Source organism: Erpetoichthys calabaricus, chromosome 14, assembly GCF_900747795.2.
Source record: "Erpetoichthys calabaricus chromosome 14, fErpCal1.3, whole genome shotgun sequence".
Classification (NCBI taxonomy): Eukaryota; Metazoa; Chordata; class Cladistia; order Polypteriformes; family Polypteridae; genus Erpetoichthys; species Erpetoichthys calabaricus.
Genome location: NC_041407.2, coordinates 109,369,593 through 109,397,151, shown reverse-complemented (window position 1 = coordinate 109,397,151; position 27,559 = coordinate 109,369,593). Strand labels below are relative to the sequence as shown.

Here is a 27,559-nt window from a genome sequence, read left to right as displayed (position 1 = left end):
CCTCTAGTGGGCACCGTGGAGCTTGACTGGCATTTGCCATAGAATACCAGAATTGGCACCCTGTGCTTTTCACAGACGAGAGCAGGTTCACCCTGAGCACATGTGACAGACGTGAAAGGGTCTGGAGAAGCCGTGGAGAACGTTATGCTGCCTGTGACATCATTTGGTGGGGGGGGGTCAGTGATGGTTGGGTTGGGGGGGGCATATCCATGGAGGGACACACAGACTTCTATGGGCGAGACAACGGTGGGCACCTGGACTGCCATTAGGTATCGGGATGAACTCCTTGGACCCATCGTCAGACCCTATGCTGGTTCCTCCTGGTGCACCACAATGCCCGGCCTCATGTGACGAGAGGATGAATGACTTGATACCATTGACTGGCACCAACCACGCTCACTCGCCTGACCCCTCTGGGTGGGACATTATGTTTGGGTCCATCTGACGCCTCAACCTGTACAGGAACTCAGTGATGCCCTGGTCCAGATCTGGGAGGAGATCCTCTGTCTTCTCGCCTCAAAGGTGTGAAGTTCACTGGCCACTGAACACCATTTTTGTTTTCACAGCTGGCAGCCTAGTTGACCGCTGGCTAAATGGACTTTAATGACAGTGCTGTCCCAGGAAGGAGAGTGGCTGAGACGGGGAGCAACGGTCCCAGTGAATCCCCCAGCGGGGAGCGTCTGTTACGTTATGGGCTCTGGTCCATCGTTTGTTACGATCTTCTACTCATTTTTCTAAGTCAGAGAGTCTTTTTCTGGGATTTATCTAAATTGTTTGCCACAAGTGACTCCTCTCCGTTGAATGAGGCCCTTAACCTGCCATTGCTCCGTCCTGAGGAGGACGCTAACTCGCATTCTCCCTGCAAGCAGATCCTTCAACTTACAGGGAAAACCTGGTAGTCGGTGGCAGGATTGGCACCCCAGTGTGGTGCTGAGGTGTCGCCCGTTGCACGGCTGCACTCGGGTCCTAATTTGGGACTCTGAGGTGGTTCATCGTGTGGCGACGCGCTTTACTGCCACCATCACCAAATTGTTTCGGAGTCGTGTCATTTTTTTTTTTTTTGTGAGATGCACAATCAAACAGAAGAAGCCAGGAGATCAACTGAACGGCAACAACAGTGGAGCGTGAGACAAAAATCGGAGAAATGGCATCCAGAACATTACACAAAACTCCTCGATTCTCCGCCTTAGGAAGCCCCCAAAACGACTAGAAGGTCATACCAAACAATGCTGAATTAAAAAATGAAATGAATAACACAACCAATAACATGAACCTGGCAAACATCTCGTCTGTGGCACATTGGTGGACACCATCCCGCCAACCCCGACAGCAAAATGCCCCCGTGACCCCCTTGTGGCGGCCTACCGCAGTGCCGGTCGCTGTGCTCGTCGCTCATGTCTCCGCAGTCATTATTCCCGTCACACACCATGGAGGCCGGGATGCAGTGCCCGTTGGTGCAGGTGAACTGCTCAGGGTGGCACGTTTCCACAAGCTCCTCTGCAGAAGACACAAGAATTCAATTCAGTTTATTTCTCACGACGCCCTTCGCTGAGGGGGGTTATCAGAGTATGCCAGTCAGTCAGTCATTCTCCATGTCACGGGGGTCTGCTGGAGCCAATCCCAGCCAGCACAGGGCGCAAGGCAGGAACAAACCCCGGGCCGGGTGCCAGCCCACCGCAGATCAGAGTACGTTCTCAGCTAAAATAAAATGACAAACCTTTACAAATCCGAATTACACATAAAGATAGTTACAAGATGGCATACAAAAACATTTTCAAACAACATTAAAGGATCCAAATTATGTCCATCCAGGGCAGGGCATGCTGGGAGTTGGATTTGGTGCAGCCCTGTTGTGTTCTGTGGGTGCCACCAGGGGGCGCTGCTGGTTCATTATCCGGCCGGGATGCCTCTACACTGGAAGGACCAGGGGACGGAGCGTATCCAGGGCATTACCCCACTGGAGCGCTAGGTGGCAGCAGTGCCTCTGACTCCCGTAGGGCTCCATGGGAACCTGAAGTTTAGTGCAGCCCTGTTGTGTTCTGTGGGCGCCACCAGGATTATTATCTGCCAGGATGCCAGCTTGGTGGAAGGGCCGAGGGAGAGAGCACATTTGGGGCATTATCTTCCCCAGGATACTAGAGGGCAGCCCTTCTGGGTTGCTACAGCATCATAGACTCCCGCAGGGCATGCTGGGATATGGAGTTTTGTGCAACCCTGTTGTGTTCCGTGGGCACCACCAGGGGGCGCTGCAGCTGCTGCTCAGCCCTTAATTACAGCACTTCTGCCACACCTGGAAGTGTCGGGTCAACGAGCACCTGGAGCACTTCCAGGGTGCCTTATGAAAGGAGCCAGCAGCCGCCACTCTGGGAGGCAGAGTCGGAAGGAGGGAGATGAAGCTTGCCAGGAGGAATGGAGGAAAAGAGAGAAAGAAAAAGAGAGAAGGAAGAGAAGTGCGCTTGGTGCTTGTCACTGTGTCACCCTGGTGGTCCCCAACCGTCTCTTGTCTTGCGCTCCGCTCCAGTTGTTTTGTGATTTTCTGGGCTCGTTTGCTTTTGGCTTCCTTTTTCTGCCTTGTTCTTTTTTTGTGAATCCCTTAAACAAAATCTTTCAATATAAAGGAACTTTGGTTTGATTTGTCTTGGAAAACAATGGCATTCCTCTACACCAATTATGGGCGTCCATCCACCTGCCCACCAATCTTCTACTGCATGATCCTGATCTGGGTCATGGGGGCAGCAGATGTCCAGATGTCCTTCTTGCCCACCACCTCCTCCAACTTCTGCAGACAGATACCGAGACGTTCCTGGGCTAGTGTCTGGGGTCTGCACCCAAGGTGTCCTTCTGGTTGGATGTGCTCAAAACACCTCCACAGGGAGGATTCCTAATCAGACGGCCGGACCACCTCAGTGGCTCCTTTCTTTGTGGAGGAACAGAAGCTCTACTTTGAGCTTCTCCTGAATGTCGGCGCTCCACACTCTTCCTCTGAGGCAGATCCCGGACAACCTGCACAGGAAGCTCATTTCTGCTGCTTGTATCTGCAATGAAGTTCTATCATATAGTCCACCGATGTCCTTTGTCACCGATTCTGCTCATTATTTTTATGGACAAGATTTCTAGGTACAGTCAAGGGGTGGAGGGGGTTCATTTCAGTAGCCCCCAGGATTGCATCTCTGCTTTTGGCAGATGAGTTTCGTCTGGTGGTGACCTCAGGTGTGAACAGGTGGAGTTGGCAACTGAGTGTGCAGCGGTCGGGGTGAACACCTCTAACTCTGTGGTCAGGGTCCTCACCTGGAAAAGAGTGGAGGGCCTTCTGCAGGTTGGGGAGGAGATGCTACTTCAAGCTGAGTTACGAATCTCGTTCACAAGTGAGGAAAGAAGGGAGTGAAAGATCGATAGGTGGATCAGAACGGCGTCCACAGTCATGCAGACGTTATACCAGTTAGTGGTGGCGAAGACCGACCTGAGCTCAAAGGCCAAACTCTCGATCCACTGGTCAATCTTTGTCCCATTTTTGGGTATTTTGAGATTAGTTTCTGCTTCATTTTAGAACCTATTCAGTTTTGGGCTTGGCACACTGGGGTGAGGCCTACTAGTAGAGTGCGTCTGGCTTTGGAAACGTTTCAGGCCCTTTTTTGCAATTTTTGTGAGGCAGGAATAACAAAACAGACTGTCGGACCGCCCTTACCTGGGCATGTGCAGCACCAGTCAGCTAAGGTGAGGACTACTGACTATCACAGTGTGGCTTCTTCTTTAAAAACAGAGGAAACAGTCCGCTTACCACAGGAAGGGGGCTCATCTGAGCCATCGAGGCAATCCGCAAACCCATCGCACACCCAGAAAGAGGGAATGCACTTCCCGGAGTCACACAGGTGCTCGTCTGGCTCACAGGTCCGCGTGTCTGGAAGAAGAAAAACAGGAGGATGATGAAGAAGAAGAAGAAGAGCAAACCACACAGTTTTGGTCTCCATAAAGACATAGCAGCACTAGAGAAGGTTCAGAGGCTGATTCAGGGCTACAGCGGATGAGTTATGAGGAAAAATTAAAAGAGCTGAGCCTTCACAGTGATGAAGAGGAGACCTGAGTGAAGTGTCACTGGAATTAGTGCAGTGGATCGAGACGGTGACATTAAAATGAGCTCATCAAGAACACGGGGACACAGCTGGAAACTTGTGAAGGGGAAATGTCACACAAACATTACGAAGTTTTTCTTTACACAAAGAACGATAGACACTTGGAATAAGCGACCAAGTTGTGTGGTGGACGGGAGGACTTTATGGACTTTCAGAACTCGACTTGATGGCTTTTTCGGAAGAAATAAGTGGACAGGACTGGCGATCTTTGTTGGGCTGAATGGCTTGTCCTCGTCTCGATTGTTCTAATGTTCTAAAAACCACACAGGTGGAGACATTCCAGGGGCTCAGCATAGTGACATCCTGTCCCTTCGAGGAGTCTTCGGGGGTTTCACCTTATATACCTAAACTCACACCAACCAGAACTCTACCGGGTCCAGTCTAAGGGTTTTTATTTCCCCCACAAGGTTTCAAATTACAAAACGTAAACCAATTTGTGTTTTCTATAAAAAAAATATGAATTGCTCGTGGCGTTAGAGGATGACAAAGAGTTTAATGGAGGTGACAATTTCACCGTACTCCGCATGTGACAATACACCGACTACTGGTGTTGTGATTGCTCTGGTAGCATCAAATAAGAAAGGGGGCGAGCGCTCTAAAATAGCCCACCGAACAAACCTCACCCCAAGGCCAGCCTGATCCCAAGAAAACGGGAGGCTTCAGGCCTAACTAGGCCTCAGTAGTGAAGACAAGGTTTTAAAAAACTGAGAAGTACGTCTCACCCAAGGAAGAACTGTGAAAACTCCAGTTGGAGAATAAGTGCAAAACGTAATCGTTATAAAAGAGGAGGTTTAATTAATAAAAATAAAAAAACTATAAATGAGGCTTTAAAGAGCTAGGAGGCAACAATTTTCTTAAAAGCAAAATCCAAACCAGAGTAACAAGTTCAAAGCCTATAATCAGAATTAAAAACCAAAGCCACCGAAATCCACCAGAGCCCATACAAAATGAAGCCCCTGGACTTCAATTCCCAGAAGCCTTTGCAGGGCTGGGGCGGCCCATTAACAGTGATGGATGGGTGGCCCCGCATCTTGGGGATCCACCCACAAAATACAAAGAAACACGAGAGAATTTCGTGAAAAACCCATAGACACCACAAAGAGACAAAAGTCGTCCATTTTCGATCTCTGTGCCCTTTTGGTCTTCTGCTGCTGTGCCAGACCTGTGCCCCCCACCGGAGACGCCCTTCCGCCTTTCTCTCTAGTGAGAAGTTCTTTGTGAATGGCTGTTCTCCTCTGATCTGCCTGCCTGAATTTCTAACACATGGTGCCATTGCAGCAGTCAGCTGATCCAACATTTGGTCCAATCACAACTGCAGCTGCTGACCATGGCTGCCTGAGTCGCTGCCTCGTGATTGGCTGTTTGGCAGGAGTGGTCAGAAGCTTTAGCCTAACGAAGTGGCCAGTGATGTTATGAGTTGAGCATGTGCTTTATGGACATCAACAGTCGCAACTTTTTATCTTAAAATAAAACAATCAAAACGGGCTCACGGCAGAACATGGGGTCCTCGTCACTGTTGTCACCGCAGTTGTTGAAGCCGTCGCACAGGCTGCTGGGAGGAATGCAGATGTTGGTCGTCGTGCACTTGACCGTCCCTGCTGGGCACGTCCGGTTCGCTGTAGGAAATGACAAGGTGAATGTGAGACCCCCCGAGGTGACTCCTCTCCCATGTACAGAGCAGACACGGGTGACGGTCACTCACGGCAGTTAATTTCATCCGAGGTCTGGCTGTCCAGGCAGTGGTTGATGCCGTCGCACACGAACTGCTGAGAGATGCACCGGCCATTGCTGCAGGTGAACTCCGTGCTCGGGTTGCAGGTGGGGAAGGCGCAGCCCACCTCGTCGCTGTAGTCGCCACAGTCGTTGAAGTGGTCGCAGCGGAAGGCGTAAGGCACACAGCGGCCGTTGTCGCAGGTGAAGTCCATTGGCAAGCAAGTGTGGAAGGCTAAAGACAGGGGGATAGAGAAGTGAATGGTCAGAAATGAATGGGGGGGCTCACGGGGTCATAATGGCAGAGTGGGTTGCTCGCCCTCTCTAAAGCCCCCATTTCTTACCACACACTCTTTCCAGCTCATCTGAATTGTCCGCGCAGTCCTTGTAGCCGTTGCATTTCCACCGCTCTGAGATGCACTGGCCGGTCAGGCAGGTGAATTGGCCCTCGCCACACCGGGCACCCTCATCCTTTATGCAGTCCTTGCCGTTATTTGCCAGGTACCACCTGCCCTCTGAGGGGCACTGGCATTCAGCGCCACTGGGACCTGCAAGGAAATAAAAAAAAAAAAACAACCCACGGTCAGAAGGTGGCCCAGTAAAGATGGAAGAAGTGTAGGAGTTGGGGGCATCCACGGGGCTGTGGGGTGGTCTTCGGTTCAAGGTCCACCCTGCCACATGGGAGGGAAAACTTCTAACCTCACTACCTGAAGGGCTTATGATTTTTCCAATTATGCAATTTTCTCAATCTTGGAGGGTTTAAAAACGTGTGGAATTTAAATATGCACTCTTTTCAACTTTTAGCTTTGGATGGCACGTGCCAACAATTTGTAACGTTATATTTTATTTACTGGGAACACTTGGAACTCCTCATGCAGCCCTCATGAAGCCCAGCACACCACGGGTCACTTGGCCGAGGCTGCTGTGATGCCCTTCACTGCCAATCCGACGTGCTTCCAGCCAGTCTTCTCTTGCCAGCCATGTCACTTGGCAGTGCCACCTCTCACCTGGCAAAGGACCCTTAACCCAATAACGTGGTGGAGGAAGGCTGCACCTCCAGTCCTTCAGTTGTGTCGGACTTTCTGCTGCAATGGCTGCGGTCCGATTCCTTCGGTTCCTCACACCACTGTGAAGGTGTGCGGGCATTTTGATGCTTGCCGTGAGAAGGACCCCCGAAGCCCAATTTTGAGGCAGAGGTAGCCTACAAGAGTGATTTTTGGGATGCATTACGCATACAGCGAGGAAAATAAGCATCGAACGTGTCAACGTTGTTCTCAGTAAATATTTTGTCTAAAGGGGCTATTGATGTTGTAAGGCCCTGAGGGTCGCTGTTGCCCCTTTTAACCCAACAGACGGGCACACTGAACACATGGAAAAATCACCAAGAAGGTATTCACTTTATAGTGCCCCGAAAGCACCTCCGCCACCATAAACAGGCAATAACAATAATACTAGAGACAATTAATCAACACAAAATTCTCTCCTCCACACCTCCCAGCAAGCTCTGTCCTCTACCTCCTGACTCCGGTTCGCTTACTGGGTCTTCAGTAGTCCTTTATTCCACTCATACCGGACACGGCGATCGAGATAGCAGGCCACACAGCACACCGGCAAGACAGGACAGAGCAATCTTCAATTTCGTTGTTCCTTTGTAAAAGTGACAATGACAATAAAGATCTATCTATCTATCTATCTATCTATCTATCTATCTATCTATCTATCTATCTATCTATCTATCTATCTATCTATCTATCTATCTATCTATCTATCTATCTATCTATCTATCTATATAGTCCTTGACCCAGAAGTGCTTCCTTTCTTCCGTCCCCATGACTTGCCAGCACTTCCAGGTCAGATGGAGGACTTGAAGTTTCCTTCAGCCCAGAAGTACTTTGGGGCTTCCGACCCCGTGACTTGGGAGTACTTCCGGGCAGGACGGAAAATACAAATCCCAAGATCTTCCTGCAGTGTCTCCTGGAGGCACCCACGATACCCTTTCAGGGCTGTGATGCCAAACTACAGATCCCATGATGCCCTGCGGGAAATCTGAGGCACCGCTATGCTGCAGGGAACTCGCCACCTGGTGTCTTGGGAGAGGCAGTGCCCCTCAGTAGCTGCCTTCTCCCATCCTTCTCTTCTTTGGGCATCCCGGCCCGGTTGAGCAGCCAGCAGTCCCCCACAACGTGAAATTGACACAACCCGAGTCATCCACACATAGGAAGAAATCCAAACCAATAAGTCCATAAATGACGTGATGTGTGATAAAGTGGAATGACACAGAGAAGAAGTGCAGAACACACTTATGACATACGTAGTAGAAGAGCCTTTGTGGGTGATGACAGCCTCAAGACGCCTCCTGTGTGGAGAAACAAGTCGCCTGCATTGCTCAGGTGGGATTTTTGGCCCAAACCGTCTTCAAATCTTGAAGGTTCTGGGCGTCTCTTCTCTGATCTTCTGTTCACTCCATAGATTTTCAGTCGGGTGACTGACTGACTGACTGACTGGGCCCTTCTAGCAGCTTCTTTATTTTCTTTATTCTCTGACACCAGTTGAGAGTTTCCTTGGCTGTGTGTTTGAGGTCCTTGTGTTTTACTGAAATGTCCACCATCCTAGTAGACAGCAGCAGATTCTTCTCAAGAATGTCCCGCTACATTTCTCCATTCATCCTTCCTTCAATTCTGTGAAGTCTGCCAGCCCCACACCATGATGTTCTCATCTCCAGACTTCACAGTTGGTGTGGTGTTTTCTGGGGTGATGATGTGCAGGGTCATTTCTCCTCCAATGACATCCAAAGAGTTCCATGTTGCTCTCCTCTGATCTGACTCTACTCTCCCAGTTATTTCATTTTCTTGTCCAAATGTTGTGCAGCGAACGTTCAACGAGTCTTCAACGTGCAGTGGAGTCTCGCGAGCTGAGGCCATGGCGGTGGAGTGCATCACTTACTGGACCTGCTAATTTCAGGTCTTTCTGAAGCTCTCGCCCGGTGGTCCTTGGCTCTACTGATTCTTCTTTTGACAGAAATCTTACGAGGAGCGCCTGGTGGTGGCCGCTTTATGTTCTTTCCACTTCCGGTGCTCACTGGGACATTCAGAAGTTTAGAAAGGCGTTTGTCACCAACGCCATCGGTAAGGTCGTGAAGGTCCTGAGAGAGATCTTTGCTTTCACCCATCATGAGATGCTCCTTGTGTGACACCCTTGGTAATGATAGGCCATCAGTGAGGTCTCGACGTGTGTGTTTTTAACTTCCGGTGCCCGTCTGTCTGTGTCCGGGCTGATCCTCTCACAACCCAAATGAGCAAATAAAATGGCATCGTAGTGAAATGTGAATAAATCACAACCTCCTCAGAAGAGCCATTGACCTCAAATTCAAAATCCCCAAAGTCCAAAACTGTAGAAGTGACATAAAGAATGACGGATTTCATATGGGATGTTGCACAAAACGTTCACGAGAATTATCAGCACACAGAGGAGACCAACACTTTGGGTTTCCTCGCGGCACAAAACAGGGGTGGCGGAGTTTGTGAAGGCCCGTCACCCTCCTGCTGCCTCATGTTAGCATGTTCTCCCCCAGTGTGCTTTGCTTCTCCAAAGATGGCCACAGGAGCCCAATCGTCGATTCCATCTTGTGTGTGTTGGCGCGAGTTTGCCCAGTGCTCCCCTCATGCCCCGCGTCTGATGCTGCCAGGATAGCATTTGGGTTAGGTGGCATTGTGAAGTTCATGCTTTGCCATTAAGGAGCAGTGCCATGACACGAGCTGTGCGTGATGTGACAGTCCCACTCATGCCTCCCACCCAAGGCTCTTACCTGACACGCAGACGTGGCTGCAGCCCCCGTTGAACTGTTCACAGGCGCTGCCGCACTTCTGTTGTCTTGACGGCGTGGATATGTGGATGTCATGGGGTCGGTACTCGATACTACGGAGCAGGACAGTCAGACCTGAGCCGTCGTCTTTGTTGGCCCTGTAGATGCTGCGCGTGTCCCAGTCAGTCCAGAAGATGTGCTGCTGGTACACGGTCATGGCAAATGGGTAAAAGGCTTTGCCCACAATCACCTGTCTGTTGGCGCCAGTCAGAGAGGAGCGCTCAATCGTTTTCCTGAGAGGTAAAAAAATGAGGGACAAAGTCAATAAAAAGAGTGACAGTCCCCCAGCTCCGGGCCATGCCAGTCAGATGGCAGAGCTCTTGTGCCCCTGATTCTGATTTTGGTTATGTTGCCATGTCAGTGGAACTTCTTTCTGCTAATGCAAACTTACTTGAATCTGTTGCTTGGGGGTCATGTTTTATTGTTCTTCACAACATAAAGGGGGGGGGGGATCTGTAAGAATGAATTTGTACCTTTGTGGTCCCCAGGGGGCACTGCAGCTTCCCAACCTCCCGACACAACACGTCTCCAATGAAACAACAAGGTTTTTATTGTGTGAAACTCTTACAGTAAAAGTTTCCTACACCACAACCACAACTCTGTTTCTTCCACTCTGCTCCTCTCAGCAAGCTCCGTCCTCCTCCTCTTCCTCCTGACTCTGGCCCCCTGTGTTGAGGTGGGCAGCTCCTTTTATGTAACACCTCCGGGGTCCTGAGACTGTGGCTAATAAGCACTTTCCGGATGAGGTTAGAGTCTGACCAAGTATGGCACACTAGTCCCCTCAGTGCCGCACCCGCAGGCAGCACCCATGGAACCCATCTGGGCTGTGCCAAGGAACTACAGTTCCCAATATGCCCTGTTGGATTCTGCAGTGCCAGGGAAGACAATGCTCAGAACAAATTGCCTCCCCACTGTCCTTCCATTATACTGGAGTGCCAGCTGTGTAAGGGCCCTGGTGCAACTCTGACTGGGGTGCCAGTCCCAGCATGATGCCTCTCACTCCTTCAGTAAGCATTCATTTCATGGTGACCTAGTCTCGCCCAGCACTCGGCTCACTGGTATGTAAGAACGTTGTCACACACATGCGAGTAGGGGGACGTTGTATGAACCAAGCAAAGGTAATTCCACGCCAGGCCAGGGGGTGCACTAAACCTTCTCCTGTTATCTCTACAGACCAGCTGCAGGAAAGCCTGTCTGACTGATGGTGTCGCTTCTGGTACCCAGCATGACGTCACATCCAGTTCCGGACACAAGAAGAACGTCACGTTCGGCGCACAGACTGACGTCAGAAGATCATCACTTCTGGTTCCCCTATGTCACTTCGGGTTCCTATACATCACTTCTGGTCTGATCCCTTAAAGCCGACATCTTTGCGCACCCTCGCCATTTCTGTTTTTGGACTCCGTCTTGTGAACATCTCTGCTCCTTTTAAAGCCTTTTGCAGTCATGGAGATTATATGGGTGGCCTCCCCAAACCTGTTTGAGTGTGTCGAGTTTCATCCTTTCACAACACTTACAACTGATAAGTTATGTCTCAGTAACTAACAAGGACGTGCCACTCAGTCATCGCCTTCCCTGTGCTGCATGACTCCACGCGTGTGACAGAAAGGCCATCCAAAGAACGCAGCTGTGACTTTATCGTTGACCCAATCCAGGGACGCCAGGAATACACGGCGTGTGACTTCATCCACACGACTGCATAAAAGCACCCGGGTCGCTTTCTTTATTTCATTCTCTCCGTGTCTCCGTCAAGTATTCGGGACAGTTTATTTAACGGCCTTTGACACCTAAGGAATTCATTTGTGACGTTGATTTTGTGATTCGAGACCCCCTGAGAAAGCTGTCACCTCATTGTTACCATTTACGCCATGAAGACATTTTGGTTTTTTTTCGTGGAACGACGATCTTTCATGGCAATGACTGTGACGGTTACCATAGCGAAAGTCGCTCCACGTCTGTCGTCATGGATACCACCGTATAAAGATGGGTGCAGCCATTACGTTATATTCGGTGTTGGTTTCTGGCCGTCACTACTTTGCTCGACTTTGATTCTGGTTATGACGGAAGATAAGTTTGATTCCTGGTTTACAATCTTTTCACGGCTTTAGTTTACGGTGCTTTACACAAAACGAAAAATCGAATTACTGAACTGAATTATTGAATATTGAAATTTTTGAAAATTTAAATATTTGATTATTAATTGAATTTAATATTCAATTAATATTGCATTACTTCGACAGAATTAAAGGTCAGCGCCGCGCACTTCTTAGTTGTCCGGGGTTGTGGATAGACCCTCCAAATCTTCGAACGTGTGTTTAGTCGAGTGATTGCAGACAAGCTAGTTGTCACTCTGGCTATTTCAAGTTCCATTTTTTTTGCTTTTTAATTTAAGATTGTGACAGATGGCCAGGGTCGTTATCCGGCTGGTATGCCAGCTGGGTGGAAGGGCAGAGGGAGAGAGAGTACGTTTGGGGAATTATCTTCTCCAGGATGCTAGAGGGCAGCTGCAGCACCACAGATTCCTGCAGGGCATGCTGGGAGTTGGAGTTTGGAGAAGCCCTGTTGGGTTCCGTGGGCGCCACCAGGGGGAGCCCTTTGTGGCAGCACCTATAAAAGGAGCCACTGTTCGAGGAGCCAGAGTCAGGAAGAAGGGAGACTGAGCTCGCCAGGAGGAGTGGAGGCAGATTGGGATGGAGAGAAAGAAGAAGAAAAGGACCGTGTTGACTTGGATATTTGGTGCTTGTTGGTACTGTGCTGCTGTTGGGAGTCAAGGCAAAGGGCATCCCCACCCAATATAAAAAAATGTGTATTGAGTGCTGGACTTGAGCTCTGTGTCTGTTGCGTCTGGGCTTTGGAGAGCCGAGTGCCCCCTGGTGGTCCTCAGGATTGATGGCAGATGACTACATGACAACGTCTCATCTTCGGATTGCTGATTCTGTTCATTCTGCCTCATGCCATACAGGGTGGCACGGCAATCAAACCGGGTTGATGTTCTTATAGATTGGGACAGAACCCAACCTCAAATGTGCACCCCCTCCTATAAACACTAACTGATCACCCAGGTGGAAAGAAGACACAAAAATATGACACTGAGCATGTGCAACATTGACTAAAGGGGGGGGGGGGCAAGAAGTGACAAACCCCCTCTGAACCCCAACTCCGACATACTCAGTCAATGTCTGTGTCAGGTGGCATTCTGAGTAAAAATAATCACTAGGAGAAAATCTTAAACAGAACAAATGCTGTATGCTGTTGGTCCTTTGGACCGGAGGTTTCAGTGGCATCCCCTCCCTTCTTTAAAGGGCATTTCTAAAACGGTGAACTGGAAAGCCTCAGCCTCCATATTTGGGTCTCGGCCATTTGACTTCAGAGCTGGGCTGCTTAGGGTGAGGCTTGTTTACTGGTTTCAAACCTCCAAGGTGGGTCTGGCGTGGCTTTCATGGCTTTTTGACACGTGTTCTTGCTTTGTGAGAATCTGAAAGTCAAAAGCACAACACCAACGGGCTTCTTTCATCTGATTGTAAAAAGAAATGGAGCCAAGGGTCACCCCTCATTTTAGTTTTATGCACTTGCTGAAATGGTAAGGAAAGGGATGTTTTACTGTTGAGTACATGAAGGCTATCTTCTAAAGAGGAGAGGGATCTAGTGCCCCCTACGGGATGCAAGAAACAAAGACCAAACTTACAGGTAGGTGTCTGCCCAGTACAGGAGCCCATCCTCATAGTCCAGTGTGAGACCACTCGGCCACACCAGGCTGCTGTTGATGATCGGCACACGGAAATTCCCGCCCAGTGTGGCTCTCTCGATTTTTGCGTGGCTGCTCCAGTCAGTCCAATACATGTACCTGAAATAATTGGGGGTCCATGTTAATCAGCAGATGGTGCCCATGTCAAATGTGGCGTGCCAAAAAGTAACAAGTGGGCCACACATCTGTGGTGAAATATCAAATAAACTAAGATACTATGAAACCCAATGAATAGTGCCCAGGAACAGGTGGGCAACCAGCTGACCAAGGTCTCCAGGACCGTGACTGGCTGTCCTAACTGACTGTGGGTCCCCAGAGGTTTAAGTTCTCCAGGGTGGCTGATGAGTGGAGCTCTCACTTTCCTCTCCTCTGTTGTTGTCAACGGCCAAAGTTTCAAACTGAGATGTTGAAGCGTTAGGTTCTCCTCAGTACCATCTTTACTATTATTGTTCTCTTCCATGACATGAGCTTGTTTGCCGTGGCACAGCTGTGGTTGTATTGTTGATGGCTGTGATGCCCATTGCCAGTCTAATAACATGTAGGGCATGTTATGTCTCAGGTCATGGCACCCTACCTTTATAAGATGGCACAGCCCTCCAGTCAATTAATCTATCTATCATATAGTGCCTTACACAACTATCTATCAAAAAATGAATTTCACATATATTTATTATATAGTGCCTTACACATCTATCTGTCTATCATATAGTGTCTTCCATCCATCCATCCATCCATCCATCCATCCATCCATCCATCCATCCATCACATAGTGCCTTACATAAAATGAGTTTCACATATATTTATGATATAGTGCCTTTCCTATCTATCTATCTATCTATCTATCTATCTATCTATCTATCTATCTATCTATCTATCTATCTATCTATCTATCTATCTATCTAATATAGTGCCTTTAATATCTACCTATCATATAGTGCCTTCCATCCATCCATCTATCAATCTTGTAGTGCCTTTCACATCTATCAAAAATGACTTTCACATATATTTATTATATAGTTCCTTTCCTATCTATCTATCTATCTATCTATCTATCTATCTATCTATCTATCTATCTATCTATCTATCTATCTATCTATCTATCTATCTTATAGTGCCTTCCATCCATCCATCTATTAATCATATAGTGCCTTACACATCTATCTGTCATAAAATGACTTTAACATATATTTATTATGTGCCTTTCACATCTGTCAATCTGTTATATAGTGCCTATCCATCATATAGTGCCTTCCATCCATCCATTCATCTATTCATCCATCCATCTATCAATCATATAGTGCCTTACACATCTATCTATCTATCTATCTATCTATCTATCTATCTATCTATCTATCTATCTATCTATCTATCTATCTATCTATCTATCTATCTATCTATCTATCTTAGTGCCTTTAATATCTACCTATCTATCATACAGTGCATTCCATCCATCCATCTATCAATCTTGTAGTGCCTTACACATCTATCTATCAAAAATGACTTTCACATATATTTATTATATAGTTCCTTTTCTATCTATCTGTCTATCTATCTATCTATCTATCATATAGTGCCTTTCACATCTATCTATTAGTCCATCTATTATATCATGCCTTTCCGGTCATCACACACGTTCAGGCCATAGGGCACCTTACCCTTTGCAGGGGTCCACGATGATGGCCCTTGGACTGGGCACGTGGGCAATGTAAGTGCGATTCTTGCCCTCCAGAGACATGGACAGGATGCTCTGGTTGTTGTAGTCACTGACGTAGAGGCGTCTGTGGATCCAGTCATAAGCAATTCCCGCTGGGTCCCCCAGGTCTTAAAAGATAAAGAAGCAGAGACAGCAGTGAGACAGACACACGGACAGAGACAGGAGATCTCAAAGCTTGGCTTCCTTTAATAATTCTAAGCTGGTTTGGGATGTAAAGCCTCTCATGTGTTGACCACTTTGGCTCTTCACATGTCCAGAGGCTTACCAGGACAGTACCCTATCAAGGCCTAATGGCTCTAAAGTATCAGAACTTCTAATGTTTCAAGGTGGACGTGGACCAATCATTCAAACTCCATAAAGGAGGGTCCAGCGGCTGGGTGAGATTGTTTTCCACCCACCAGTCGCACTTCTTGCTCACCGTGCAGCTGTTTTTCCTGCACTCGCTCAGCTTATCTGCCTTAGCCCTTTAACCCCTAACTCTATTTTCACAGTAACTGCCATCCCTCAAGCTGAAGCAGGTCAGCCCTATTTAAGCTGAGATTTGATGCCCTTGTCACTCACAACCCTCGTATTGCTTTTTCATTGTGACCCCCTAACTCAGCTCCGCCCCACCTTTCCCTTACCTGATGCCACTGTGATTGGAGGACTGCTTGATGCTGTGGTGCTGATGTAGCTTATCCGACTGCGTCCCACCCCAGAACTCTGTGTGAAATAAATTTTTTTGTCATCAAAATCAAAGTCCAATGCAACAGTGCCGTATCCCGTCATGGCAGCAGTGAAGGGCAGGCTGTGGTCATCGGGGTCCAAGCGGGCGCTGTTCACAGAGTAGTCTGTGGTGTAGATCAGGAACTCGTCCAGAGAGGATCCACAGGAGACACCATTACTCAAGATGGAGCCGTGGGCACAACCACACTTGGCAGCTTCCTGACCTGGAATAGCAAAGCAGAACTGCTGGCAGCGGCCATTGTCCTCCAGGCAGGGGTTAAACCCGACCAGATTGGCCGAAATGGGCTGCACATGAGGGTCAAACACTACCACATCCCGCAGATCACTCAGGTTGTCTCGGATCACGTCTGGAGAGTCTGAGTTGCCGGCCTGTTTGCTGGCTTGAAATATCTTCTTGAGGTTGCGGTCCACCCAGATCATGTTGTTACCAAAAATGGAAATGCCAGCCGGCGTGGGGTAGCGTGAGCCGTAGCGGATGATTTGCCGCTGAGTTCCGTCGTAACGCATGGAGGAGATCATGTCCAGCGAATCATCAGTCCAGTACAGGAAGTCATTCGTGTAGTCCACCGCCAGCCCGGTAGGGGTCGAGATGCTGCTGGAAGCGAGCACAGTCCGGTTGGTCCCATCCAACAAAGCCCGCTCGATCTTGGGGGTCTGGCCTCCGTCCGTCCAGAAGAGGAACCTCAGTCGGGGGCTGACAGCGATGTCCTGGGGTCTGTCCACGCTACTCTTTAGGAGCACCAGCCGGTAGGTCGTGTTCAAGCGCAGGATCTCGACGTATGTTTGACTCGAGTAGGCGTTGGTGAAATAAACGTTTCCTGTGGGACAGAGGAGACAAACGGGGTCACCTGGGACCACCACCAGCTCAAAACCACATTAGTGCAGTACCCTTGGGGGGGGGGGGGGGGGTCAGAGATAAAGGGTTTGAAAAACTGATGAACAAGAAGTGCGCATTTCTCAGATTTCCCTTCCTGATTTGAATTTCATGCCTGTGGGTGGTCTTTACTAGTCCCGGTGTAGGGAGGAAGGAAGGAGCACAGGGAGGGTCTCAGTTATACGAAGGCACAAGAGAACAATGTGACCGCTACGGACGCTGGTCCTCCAGTAATCTCCTTAGTGATGGCCACCCTCATCTGTTATGCACTGCAGCACCTCGCCTGTCTAACCGAGTGCTTTCATCTCTGTATTATATAGCGACTTGTCGAAATTCCCGTCTAATTCAGTGCCTTTTGTTTACCTGCCTGCGCCTCTGTCTGATACGGAGTGCCTTTATTAGAGAGATAAGAAAGGCCAAATACAATAAATATAATAAACAGAGATATTAGATATAGCACTGCTGCCTCACAGTTAGGAGACCCGTCTGGGTTCGCTTCCCGGGTCCACCCTGTGTGGAGTTTGCATGTTCTCCCCGTGTCTGCGTGGGTCTCCTCCCACAGTCCAAAGACATGCAGGTTAGGTGGACTGGAGATCTTAAATTGTCCCGTATGTGTGCTTGGTGTGTGTGTGCCCTGCGGTGGGCTGGTGCGCTGCCCGGGGTTTGTTCCTGCCTTGCACCCTGTATTGGCTCCAGCAGACCCCCGTGACCCTCATTTAGGATATAGCGGGTTGGACAATGACTGACTGACTAATTAACATAAAATAAAAGTTAAGGTCCGATGGCCAGGGAGGACAGAAAAAAACAAAAAAAACCTCCAGACGGCTGCAGAAAAAAAAAAAAAAAATCTGCAGGGGTTCCAAGGCCACGAGACCACCCAGCCGCCTCTAGGCATTCTACCTCACAGTCAGTCCTCATGGTATTCAGGGTTCACATGGAAGAACTTGATGATGACGGTCACGTGGACTTCTGTTTCAGTCGGGGTCCCCCCCCCCCAGTGCCCCTTTTATGTCATCATTGTTGACATAACATTGTTGATCACTTAGTTGACATATATGTTATGTGTCAGGGGTTTTGTGGGCGGTTCCCCAAGAGGTGGGACCACCTGCCCATCACCAGTGACGGCCTACTAGCCATGATTTCTAGGACAAGCCCCGCCCCTTCAGAGATCCAGAAAGGTGGCGTCTGTGAGAGTTGATTTTTACTGCTAAACTAGGGGGCTCCGCCCCCTGCTCACTTCGCTCTCCCACCCCCCGGGTTTGCTTTACCCGGATATACAATTTAAAGAGATTGCTATTTTCATGGGAATTGTTACATATGCATTATTTTTACTTTAAAACTTTTATAACAACAACAATATTTTGTCTTGGTGTGGCACGGTGGCGCAGTGGGTAGCACTGCTGCCTCACAGTTAGGATACCTTCCCGGGTCCTCCCTGTGTGGAGTTTGCATGTTCTCCCCGTGTCTGCATGGGTCTCCTCCCACAGTCCAAAGACATGCAGGTTAGGTGTATTGGCGATTCTAAATTGTCCCTAATGTGTGTGCTTGGTGTGTGTGTGTCCTGTGGTGGGCTGGAGCCCTGCCCGGGATTGGTTCCTGCCTTGTGCCCTGTGTTGGCTGGGATTGTCTCCAGCAGACCCCCGTGACCCAGTGTTCAGATTCAGCGGGTTGGTAAATGGATGGATGGATGGATGTTCCGTCTCCAGTGTTGTGCGTGAACAAGTTCAGAAAAACGCCTTCATTGAACGATCTCATTGCTCTAAGAATGGTGAACTTAACGTAACGTATCTGTTTGGATTCAGTGGGTTGGAAAATGGATGGATGGATGGATATTAGATATATAGCACCTTTCATCTGTCTTTATGTATCTACTGAATAGAGCTTTTCAGATCTGCCAGAGTAACATACTGCTTTTCATTGTATCAGCTTATTCATTATATAGTGCCTTTCACATCTGTCTACCCATCTCTCTGTTATATCGTGCCTTTCACATTGTGCATTATGTGGTGCTTTTTACATCTATCTCATAATTAGTATAGAGCCTTCTGCTTAATCTGACCATTATATAGTGCCTTTCAAGACTATCTTTTACAGGTTTATTAGTTATTTTGGTCACCTGTGCACAGCACAGCAAAATTCTTACTCCCATGTGCTTAACAACATGCAGCACTTTGCCACCCTGTGGTGCCATCATCAGTGAGCAGAACAAAGTTACTGTCTGGAGAACGTCAGAGCAATTGTGCCTTTCATATCCATCTATCTGTTATATAGCGCCTTTGATAGCTAGCCATCTATCCATCACTAATATAGTCCTTTGACACTATTGATCTGTCTGTTATATAGTGCCTTTCACATCTATTACTAATATAGTGCCTTTTAAATCTATATATCTCCCATTCTATAGCACCATCAATCTGTTAATTATATAGTGCCTTTAATGGCTATTCATCACTAACAGTGTCTTCTACTCCAGCTAAGCATTATATAGTGCCTTTCACAGTATTGCTCTATCCATTATATAGTGCCTTTCACAGTATTGCTCTATCCATTATAGAGTGTCTTTCACATTTATTGTTTAGAGTTTTCCTTTGACATGCTTATATCTATCCAATATACAGGATTTTCTTTCTATTCATCTATCCATTATATTCTGCCTTATGTAACTTTCTACCACTGACATAGTGCCTTTCACATCTATCACTAATATAGTGCCTTTTAAATCTCTATATCTTCCTATTATATAGTGCCTTGCACACTCTTAATCTGTTCATTATATAGTTCTGTTTTAGGCCCATCTATCACTAACATATTGTTTTTCACTCCAGCTAGTGCTTTCATGCTATTGATCTATCCATCATGAAGTTCTTTTCATATCTATCACTAATGCAGTGCCTTTTAAATTTATATATACAGTCATATGAAAAAGTTTGGGAGCCCCTCTTAATTCTTTGGATTTTTGTTTGTCATTGGCTGAACTTCCTTTTAATATCTGACATGCCTTAACTAAACAGTAGGATTTCAACAGTGACATTAAGTTTATTGGATTAACAGAAAATATGCAATATACATTATAACAAAATTAGACAGGTGCACCCCAACAGAGATATGACATCAATACTTAGTTGAGCCTCCTTTTGTCCTCTAGACGCTGTCCTCTTATAGCCTCTGATGAGTGTCTGATTCTGGATGGAGGTATTTGTGACCATTCTTCATACAAAATCTCTCCAGTTCAGTTCAATGTGATGGACAACCTGCTTCAAATCATCCCATAGATTGTTGATGATATTCAAGTCGGGGACTGTGACGGCCATTCCAGAACATTCTACTTCTCCCTCTGCATGAATGCCTTTGTAGATTTCCAGCTGTCTTTTGGGTCATTGTCTTGTTGAAATATCCAACCCCTGTGTAACTTCAACTTTGTGACTGATCCTTGAACATTATCCTGAAGAATGTGTTGATATTGGGTTGAATTCATCAGACCCTCGACTTTAACAAGGGCCCCAGTAGTCCCTGAATTGGCCACACAGCCCCACAGCATGATGGGACCTCCACCAAATGTGACAGTAGGTAGCAGGTGTTTTTCTTGGAATGCAGTGTTCTTCTTCCGCCATGCAAAGCACTTTTTGTTCTGACCAAATAACTCCATTTGTGTCTCATCAGTCCAAAGCACTTTGAGATGTCTGAATGAGCATTGGCATACAACAAGCAACTGTTTGTGGCGGGAGTACAGAAAGGGCTTCTTTCTCATCACCCTGCCATACAGATGTGCTGAACTGTAGAACGATGTACAGATACACCATCTGCAGTGAGATGTTCTTGCAGGTCTTTGGAGGTGATCTGTGTGTTGTCTGTCACCATTCTCACAAACCTGCTTATATGCCGCTCCTGTATTTTTCTTGGCCTACCAGACCTGCTGGGTTTAACAGTAACTGTGCCTGTGGCCTTCCGTTTCCTGATTCCATTCCTTACAGTTACAGAAACTGACAGTTTAAACCTCTGAGATGGCTTTTTGTAGCCTTCCCCTAAACCAGGAGACTCAACAATCTTTGTTTTCAGATCTTTGGAGAGTTGCTTTTAGGATCCCATGCTGTCACTCGTCAGAGGAGAGTCAAAGGGAAGGAAGCCCAACTTGTAATTGACCACCTTAAATCCCTTTATATCTCCTGATGGGACACACCTGTCTATGAAGTTCAAGGCTTAATGAGCTCATCACACCAACCAATCAGCATTGAGCAGTGACAGGCATTCAAATCAGCACAATGACAAGGGGACCCACATTTGTGCACAGCCAGTTTTTCACATTTGATTTCATTTCATACAACTAAATACGGCGTCACTAAAAATCTTTGTTCAGAAAACACCGCAGTACTCCTAGGACATGACAGACAGACAGACCACTGTTATCTTTATAGTTGAAAGGAGAGTCCATTATGATGCAGGCTGAGAGGGGGTCCCAAACATTTTCACATGACTGTATGTGTGTATTATATAGTGCCTTTCACGTGTATTTTTTTTGTGTGTGTTTGGAGGAGTTGATACGTGTTTTTATTTTATTTTTTATTTTTTTGGAGTTTCTGTAAAATTTTGATTTCCCCTTGGGGACAAATAAAGTATAATAATTTGTGTCCACGTGCCTTTCGCACCCATCTATCGCTGACACAGTGCCTCATAATCCTTCTATTGTACGTTTTTAATGTTATTATTGTTTCACATCCACAGTCCGCTGGTAAGTGACATGCAGCCCCCCCCCCCCCCAACTCCGTTTTGCCATTTTGTGTAAATGTCATCAGAAGTGTGGCTGCGTGTGGATTAGGAGGTGACGTCCAGACTTGCTATTATTTATTATTCATTTATTTTTTAATTTTCTATTATTTTTTTTTTTTTTTCAGTTCATTTTTCTATTCTTTATAAATACTACAACTGCTTTTAAATTTCTACACTATAGCAATTGGAGTAATAAAGTAGATATTGGGCACTTGATGGGGGGAGATGTCACCTTCTTTGTCACATGATTAAAGGGGCTGAAGGGGGGACGCCCCTAATAGGGGGCAGCGTGGTGGCAGTTATGCATCGCTGGTTGGTAAGTGGCATTAGCCAAGGTGTGTCAGCCTTCACATGTCGAGGGTACATTTGGGGACCGACGTGTGTCAGCCTTCAGTTGTGGGTTACATCCAGGGACACCCGTGTGCCCTTCATGTCACGGCCAGCAAGTCCCAATGTGGAGTCCTGAGGAGGCCCCTGCTTACGTGGACAGGGGGTCTGCGTGAGTTAAGCTTAGGCTGTGAGAACAGGCCCACCCATAATGAGCCCCACCTCATCTCCCAACCCTCACTCACCTGCCACCCAGTCGACAGCCAGTCCCTGTATGCCTTTGTCTCCCACGCCGCTTGTGACAATCGGGGTGTACCAGGAGCCGTCCGTCTTGACCCTCCAGATGCTGCTGTGGAAGTTTGAGTTTGCGTAGTTGTCAGCCCAGTAGACAAACCCACTGGGGACGTGGACGTCTAGTTTGATGGTATAGCGATCTGGTAAGAGACAGAGAGAGAGCAGATTATCGAGGGCACGTTGTCCCCACTCCTTCACATCTGCAAGAAGGGAGCACCTCCAGGACATCCAGCTACATCCTGACTTTTGACCCAAGATGAAGCTCCCCGGGTGGCATCTTCTCAGGGGGGCTCACATTAGGAAAGAATTTCATACATGTCCTCTGCCAAAGGGGCACCAGCATGGTTCACTCACCCACTAAAGCGATCAGGTTTGATGAAAAGTCATGGAAATAGAAGCCATGACTTGTGATTAGTGGGGATTAGTGGAAAAACTATAAAAGCTTTTAAAAGCAGGTCAGGACCCTCACTAGCCAGACCGAAGACCTCTGGACTAGCAGGCCCCCAAATAAGGAGAGCTGGAAAATAAACTAAAAAATGTCACAAAATAAAGCAAAAGCTCCACAAGGAGGAGGAAAACCGTAAACCCCTGGCTTGTACACCAAAGGGCAAACAAAGGATTGTTAGAAATGCCTACTCTGTCCAGAAATGGGCACCATTGCCTCCGAGTGGTCCGAGCTGTTGATGTGAAAGCCTCGGATTGTCTTGTAAGTGGAGACCACGGCAAAGGACTCGTACTCCGTACAGCTCAGTCCATCTGGTGTGGGCTCAAACCCTGTGGTGCAGCCACACGACCGTTGACCTCCATCCTTGGCGAGACACAACTGTTGACAGCCTCCATTGTTGTTGCTGCAGCCATTCGTTTCTCCAGCCGATTCTGCACGAGGGAAAAGGAGCAGAGCACAGTTCAAGTGACACAAATCCCATAATCCCTGCTCCTGCTCCAAGGGGCACAAGGACCCCAATGATAACCAGCTAACTCTCATACCCACCGAATCCAATAACAGGAGTGCACAATGAAGCCCACCCTTGAAAATATAAAATTGTGAGCCAGAGAGAAACCAACAGGCATCTCCAGCCACCTTGAGGTGACACTTATTAAATTTTATCCAGGTTTTTTTTCCATGGTTTAGGGTTACGTTTGCTTTCTTTGTCTCATCTCATTAACTGAAAGCACATCTCCTGGTGAGCAGACCACCCTGTCCCCACTGCAGACTCTCCAGCGCCTCCTTTTGAGTACCCAAGCACCGTCCGACGTGTCCAGGGTCTGCTGTGGGATCCTCGCCCAGTGGGATGTGTCCGGACTTTTATTTAAACTACTAGCCGTGCTACCCCTCTAAGATGGGCTGAAATCTAAATAATCAAAGGAGACCTCAATGTTAACAAAGGCAAAGCACTCGAGGGATTTAGTAATGCATGTAGTAAAAAAATTACTTTGGCACATCACAGACATTTAGAGCAACAAAATGCATTACTACAAATATTTGAGATGCGCCATCTGTTGGAATGACAAATGCAATGCATTTTATTACTGCTAGTTTTTGTGATGTGCCATCTTTGTGTCTGTCTGGTTGTTCTGATGGAGACACACTGATGCACAGACACTTGGCTTTTATCAAAATGGATCTGTCACATTGTTTATGTCATTTCTGTTAGAGATGTTATGTTTATGTTTGAATTAGTTGGTATGTGTAATGTTTTCTTCTTTTATGCCCCTTGTGTGCTGTACCTGGTACCTCAGTAGGCAATGCCACCCTCTGGCTATTTAATGAAAAATAAACAAAACCAATGAAATAATTTAAACATATGAAAATAATACAAAAACAACAAAAACAATACATTTTCAAAACAATAAAAAAGCCAAATTTCTTCCTAGGGAGAACCAAAGTTTGTTCATTCATTTGATCTATCTATCTATCTATTGTGGCACCCGGACGGGGCTCATGCCCAGCCGGGACGCCCAAGAAGATTGGAGGAGGGCTGGTGCCTCCTCCAGACCTCGAGGAGGCGACCGCCCTGGGGACCGCGGGTACAGAGCTGGGAAGCTCGACCCTGTAGGGGCCCGTGGTCACCGCCAGGGGGACCCCAATACCTGGAGGACCCTGAACCGCAACACTTACGCCACACCAGGAAGTGCTGGGGGGAAGAGGAACAGGGACACCTGGAGTGCTTCCGGGGAGACAGCTGGCACTTCCGCCACACTGGGGCGTGTCGGTGGGAGATTGCTGGGAACACACCTGGAGCAGATCTGGGTGCTTATTTAAAGGGGCCGCCTCCCTTCAGAGAGGGACTTGAGTCGGGTGGAAGAGAGGTCAAGGTTGTTGAAGGAGAGAAGGAGGCGGTCCGAAGAGACAGAGAAAGAAGGCATTGTGATAAGGCCTGGACTGTGGGGTATTGGGGCTTGTGAGTAGTGAATTGTAAATATGGAAACCCAAAATAAACGTGTGTGGGGTGATTTAAACATGTCTGCCTGTCTGTGTCCAAGCCAGTCTCCACACTATCTATCTATCTATCTATCTATCTATCTATCTATCTATCTATCTATCTATCTATCTATCTATCTATCTATCTATCTATCTATCTATCTATCTATCTATCTATCTATCTATCTATCTATCTATCTATCTATCTATCTATCTATCTATCTATCATATAGTGCCTTTCACCCTATCTATCTATCTATCTATCTATCTATCTATCTATCTATCTATCTATCTATCTATCTATCTATCTATCTATCTATCTATCTATCTATCTATCTATCTATCTATCATATAGTGCCTTTCACTCTATCTATCTATCTATCTATGTAGTGCCTTTCACATCTATCTATCTATCTATCTATCTATCTATCTATCTATCTATCTATCTATCTATCTATCTATCTATCTATCTATCTATCTATCTATCTATCTATCTATCTATCTATCTATCTATCTATCTATCTATCTATCTATCTATCTATCACATTAACATACTTTAATGTATAACACAGATACATTCAGTTCACAGGCTGGTTAAATGTCCTCGGCCGGGGTTTTCAAACTGTTTCCCTCTCCCTTCATGTGTAGGCCCCAGGCCTTTTTGGAGTCATTAAGGTCGGGTCTCTTTCTTAAAGTTTCACACCTCATACCATAAAAAGGCCCAGGACACACTGGAGGAATTTCCCCTCTCTTGACTGGACTGGGACCATCTGGGAATTCCACAGGATAAGCTGGAAGAAATGGTTGGGGTGGGTGGGGTGGTCTGGCCAGCATGTTGTCACATGCAGACTGAAAGTCATGTAGATTCCAGCTAATTGTGTTTATCAAGCACATTCATGTCGTTTAAAATTGTCCAAAATGTACCCCAACCGAGATTCAACATGTGAACTTTGCAATTTAGCTCCAGCCTCACCGGGCCACATGTTTTGGGCGAGCACCAAATTAACATTCAGTAATTTTGGATACAAATTAGAACATTAGAACACTCTGGATGAGAACAGGCCATTCAGCCCAACAAAGCTTGCCAGTCCTGTCCACTTATTTCTTCCAAAAAACATCAAGTCAAGTTTTGAAAGTCCCCAATGTCTTGCTGTCCACTACACTACTTGGTCGCTTATTCCAAGTGTCTATTGTTCTTTGTGTAAAGAAAAGCTTCCTAATGTTTGTGCGAAATTTACACTTAAGTGTCCCCGTGTTCTTGATGAACTCATTTTAAAATCACCATCTCGATCCACTGGACTAATACCCTTCATCATTTTAAATACTTCAGTCCGGTCTCCTCTTCAGCTCTTTTAATTTTTCCTCATCACTCACCCCCTGTAGCCCCCCCATAATCAACCCTGCTGCTCTTCTCTGGACCTTCTTCAGTGCTGCTATGTCTTTATGAAGACCCAAACTGCCCACAGGACTCCAGATGAGGCCTCACCAATGTGTTATAAAGCTTGAGCAGAACCTCCTGTGACTTGTACTCCACACGTCAAGGCGCTATATAACACTGACATTCTGTTAGTCTTCTTAATGGCTTCTCAACACTGTCTGGAGGTCGATAGCTTACCGTCCACTACGACTCCTAAATCCTTCTCATAAGGTGGACTCTCGATTTTCAGACCCCCATTGTGTATTCAAACCTCACATTTTTCCTTCCTACTTGTAATTCTTTACATTTACTGACATTAAAGTTCAAATCTGCCTGCGCCCGTCTGCTGTCCAAGTCCCTCTGTGATGTTATGAACTCTTTATGGCTGTTTGTATTTGAGTCAAGCTCTGTCTTTTCCGTCATAAATGGCCTTCAATACACCAAAGGAGGTCTCATCCACTCGAGTTGTGAGACATCGATGTCTTGTCATTTCATTTTATGTGTGGCTGTAATTGAAACAAATTTCCAATTACGTGGCTCCACTGCTTCAGACAATGAGGTGACACAAATGCAGCGGGTACGACCCATTGCTGCTGTCCCAGTAGACATTTCTATTCACTCTTTATCACGGCAGCCTGATTCTCAGATGTAAGAATGGCTCCAACCGTCCAAACCTCACACACACCCACCACACACACACCCACCACACACAGCCCCGCCGCGGCCGTCTTCCTACTCACTGTCTCGGTAGTAAACTCGCAGGCCTCTGACGTTGGGCACGTTGCTCCTCATCACCACCAGGCCAGCTCCTGACCCTTTGTCCACTCGCTCGATCACCTCGTAGTCCACGTCCGTGTAGTAGAGGTACTTCTGATGGACCGCCAGGCCCCAAGGATGAGACAGGCCGCTCACCACGGTCCTCCGGCCCGACCCGTCCACGTTTCCAGTTTCGATCTGCCAAGAGAGCATCTCTGGATTAAGTCACACTCCAGATGTTACCCACTTTTTACCTGATGGACGAATTTGCCAAAACTTCTTGGAATTTCCTGGTGTCACACACGTTCACGTAGGAGGCAGTCAAGGGGCTAATGAAGTGCACTAATGGCTTTCCTCCCACCTCATGAGAAAGCCCCCTTGAAGCCCAACCAGGTTTCACACATGACCTCATTTCTGCCGATTCCCAGTTGGACCCTCCTCTTCCTCACCACCAGCTATAAAGATGTCACATGCCTTTACCCAGCAGTCACACTTTGACTCTGGGTCTCTATAGACTACTCAGTGGCAAGACCACTGCTCTTCAGAAATATGGAGTGGTTCCCCAAATCTTTTCCTCGTAGATTTGTGTTTCTTTTACACGGAGTATAAATAAACGGGGAAAGACAGTTTTATCAGAAGCACAACCCATGATGAAGACAAAAAGGCCTACTCTCAGACAAACATTGTAGGCCTGCGAGACAACGAAACTGTCATCCAAATTAATTTGAGAAGTAAACGCCAGGCGCTCCTCAGATCATTGATGAGACTGCTGCTGCTACAGAAAGCGTTTCTACCCATCAGCCCCAGGACACTCCTGC

General features: G+C 47.2%; 1 protein-coding gene across 1 annotated transcript in view; it reads right to left on the bottom strand.

Moving 5' to 3' along the window:
• Nucleotides 1-27,559, bottom strand: part of lrp2b (low density lipoprotein receptor-related protein 2b) — a 218,375-nt gene that overhangs the window by 69,241 nt on the left and 121,575 nt on the right. Inside the window, exons 34-45 of the mRNA XM_051936218.1 lie at nucleotides 26,726-26,939; nucleotides 22,783-23,022; nucleotides 22,098-22,286; nucleotides 15,785-16,705; nucleotides 15,103-15,268; nucleotides 13,388-13,546; nucleotides 9,646-9,935; nucleotides 6,185-6,388; nucleotides 5,833-6,075; nucleotides 5,621-5,746; nucleotides 3,779-3,898; nucleotides 1,366-1,497 (exon numbers count right to left, since the gene is read on the bottom strand). Of these exons, the coding sequence (XP_051792178.1) occupies nucleotides 1,366-1,497; nucleotides 3,779-3,898; nucleotides 5,621-5,746; nucleotides 5,833-6,075; nucleotides 6,185-6,388; nucleotides 9,646-9,935; nucleotides 13,388-13,546; nucleotides 15,103-15,268; nucleotides 15,785-16,705; nucleotides 22,098-22,286; nucleotides 22,783-23,022; nucleotides 26,726-26,939 (3,004 nt within the window). The remainder of the gene's footprint in view (nucleotides 1-1,365; nucleotides 1,498-3,778; nucleotides 3,899-5,620; nucleotides 5,747-5,832; nucleotides 6,076-6,184; nucleotides 6,389-9,645; nucleotides 9,936-13,387; nucleotides 13,547-15,102; nucleotides 15,269-15,784; nucleotides 16,706-22,097; nucleotides 22,287-22,782; nucleotides 23,023-26,725; nucleotides 26,940-27,559) is intronic.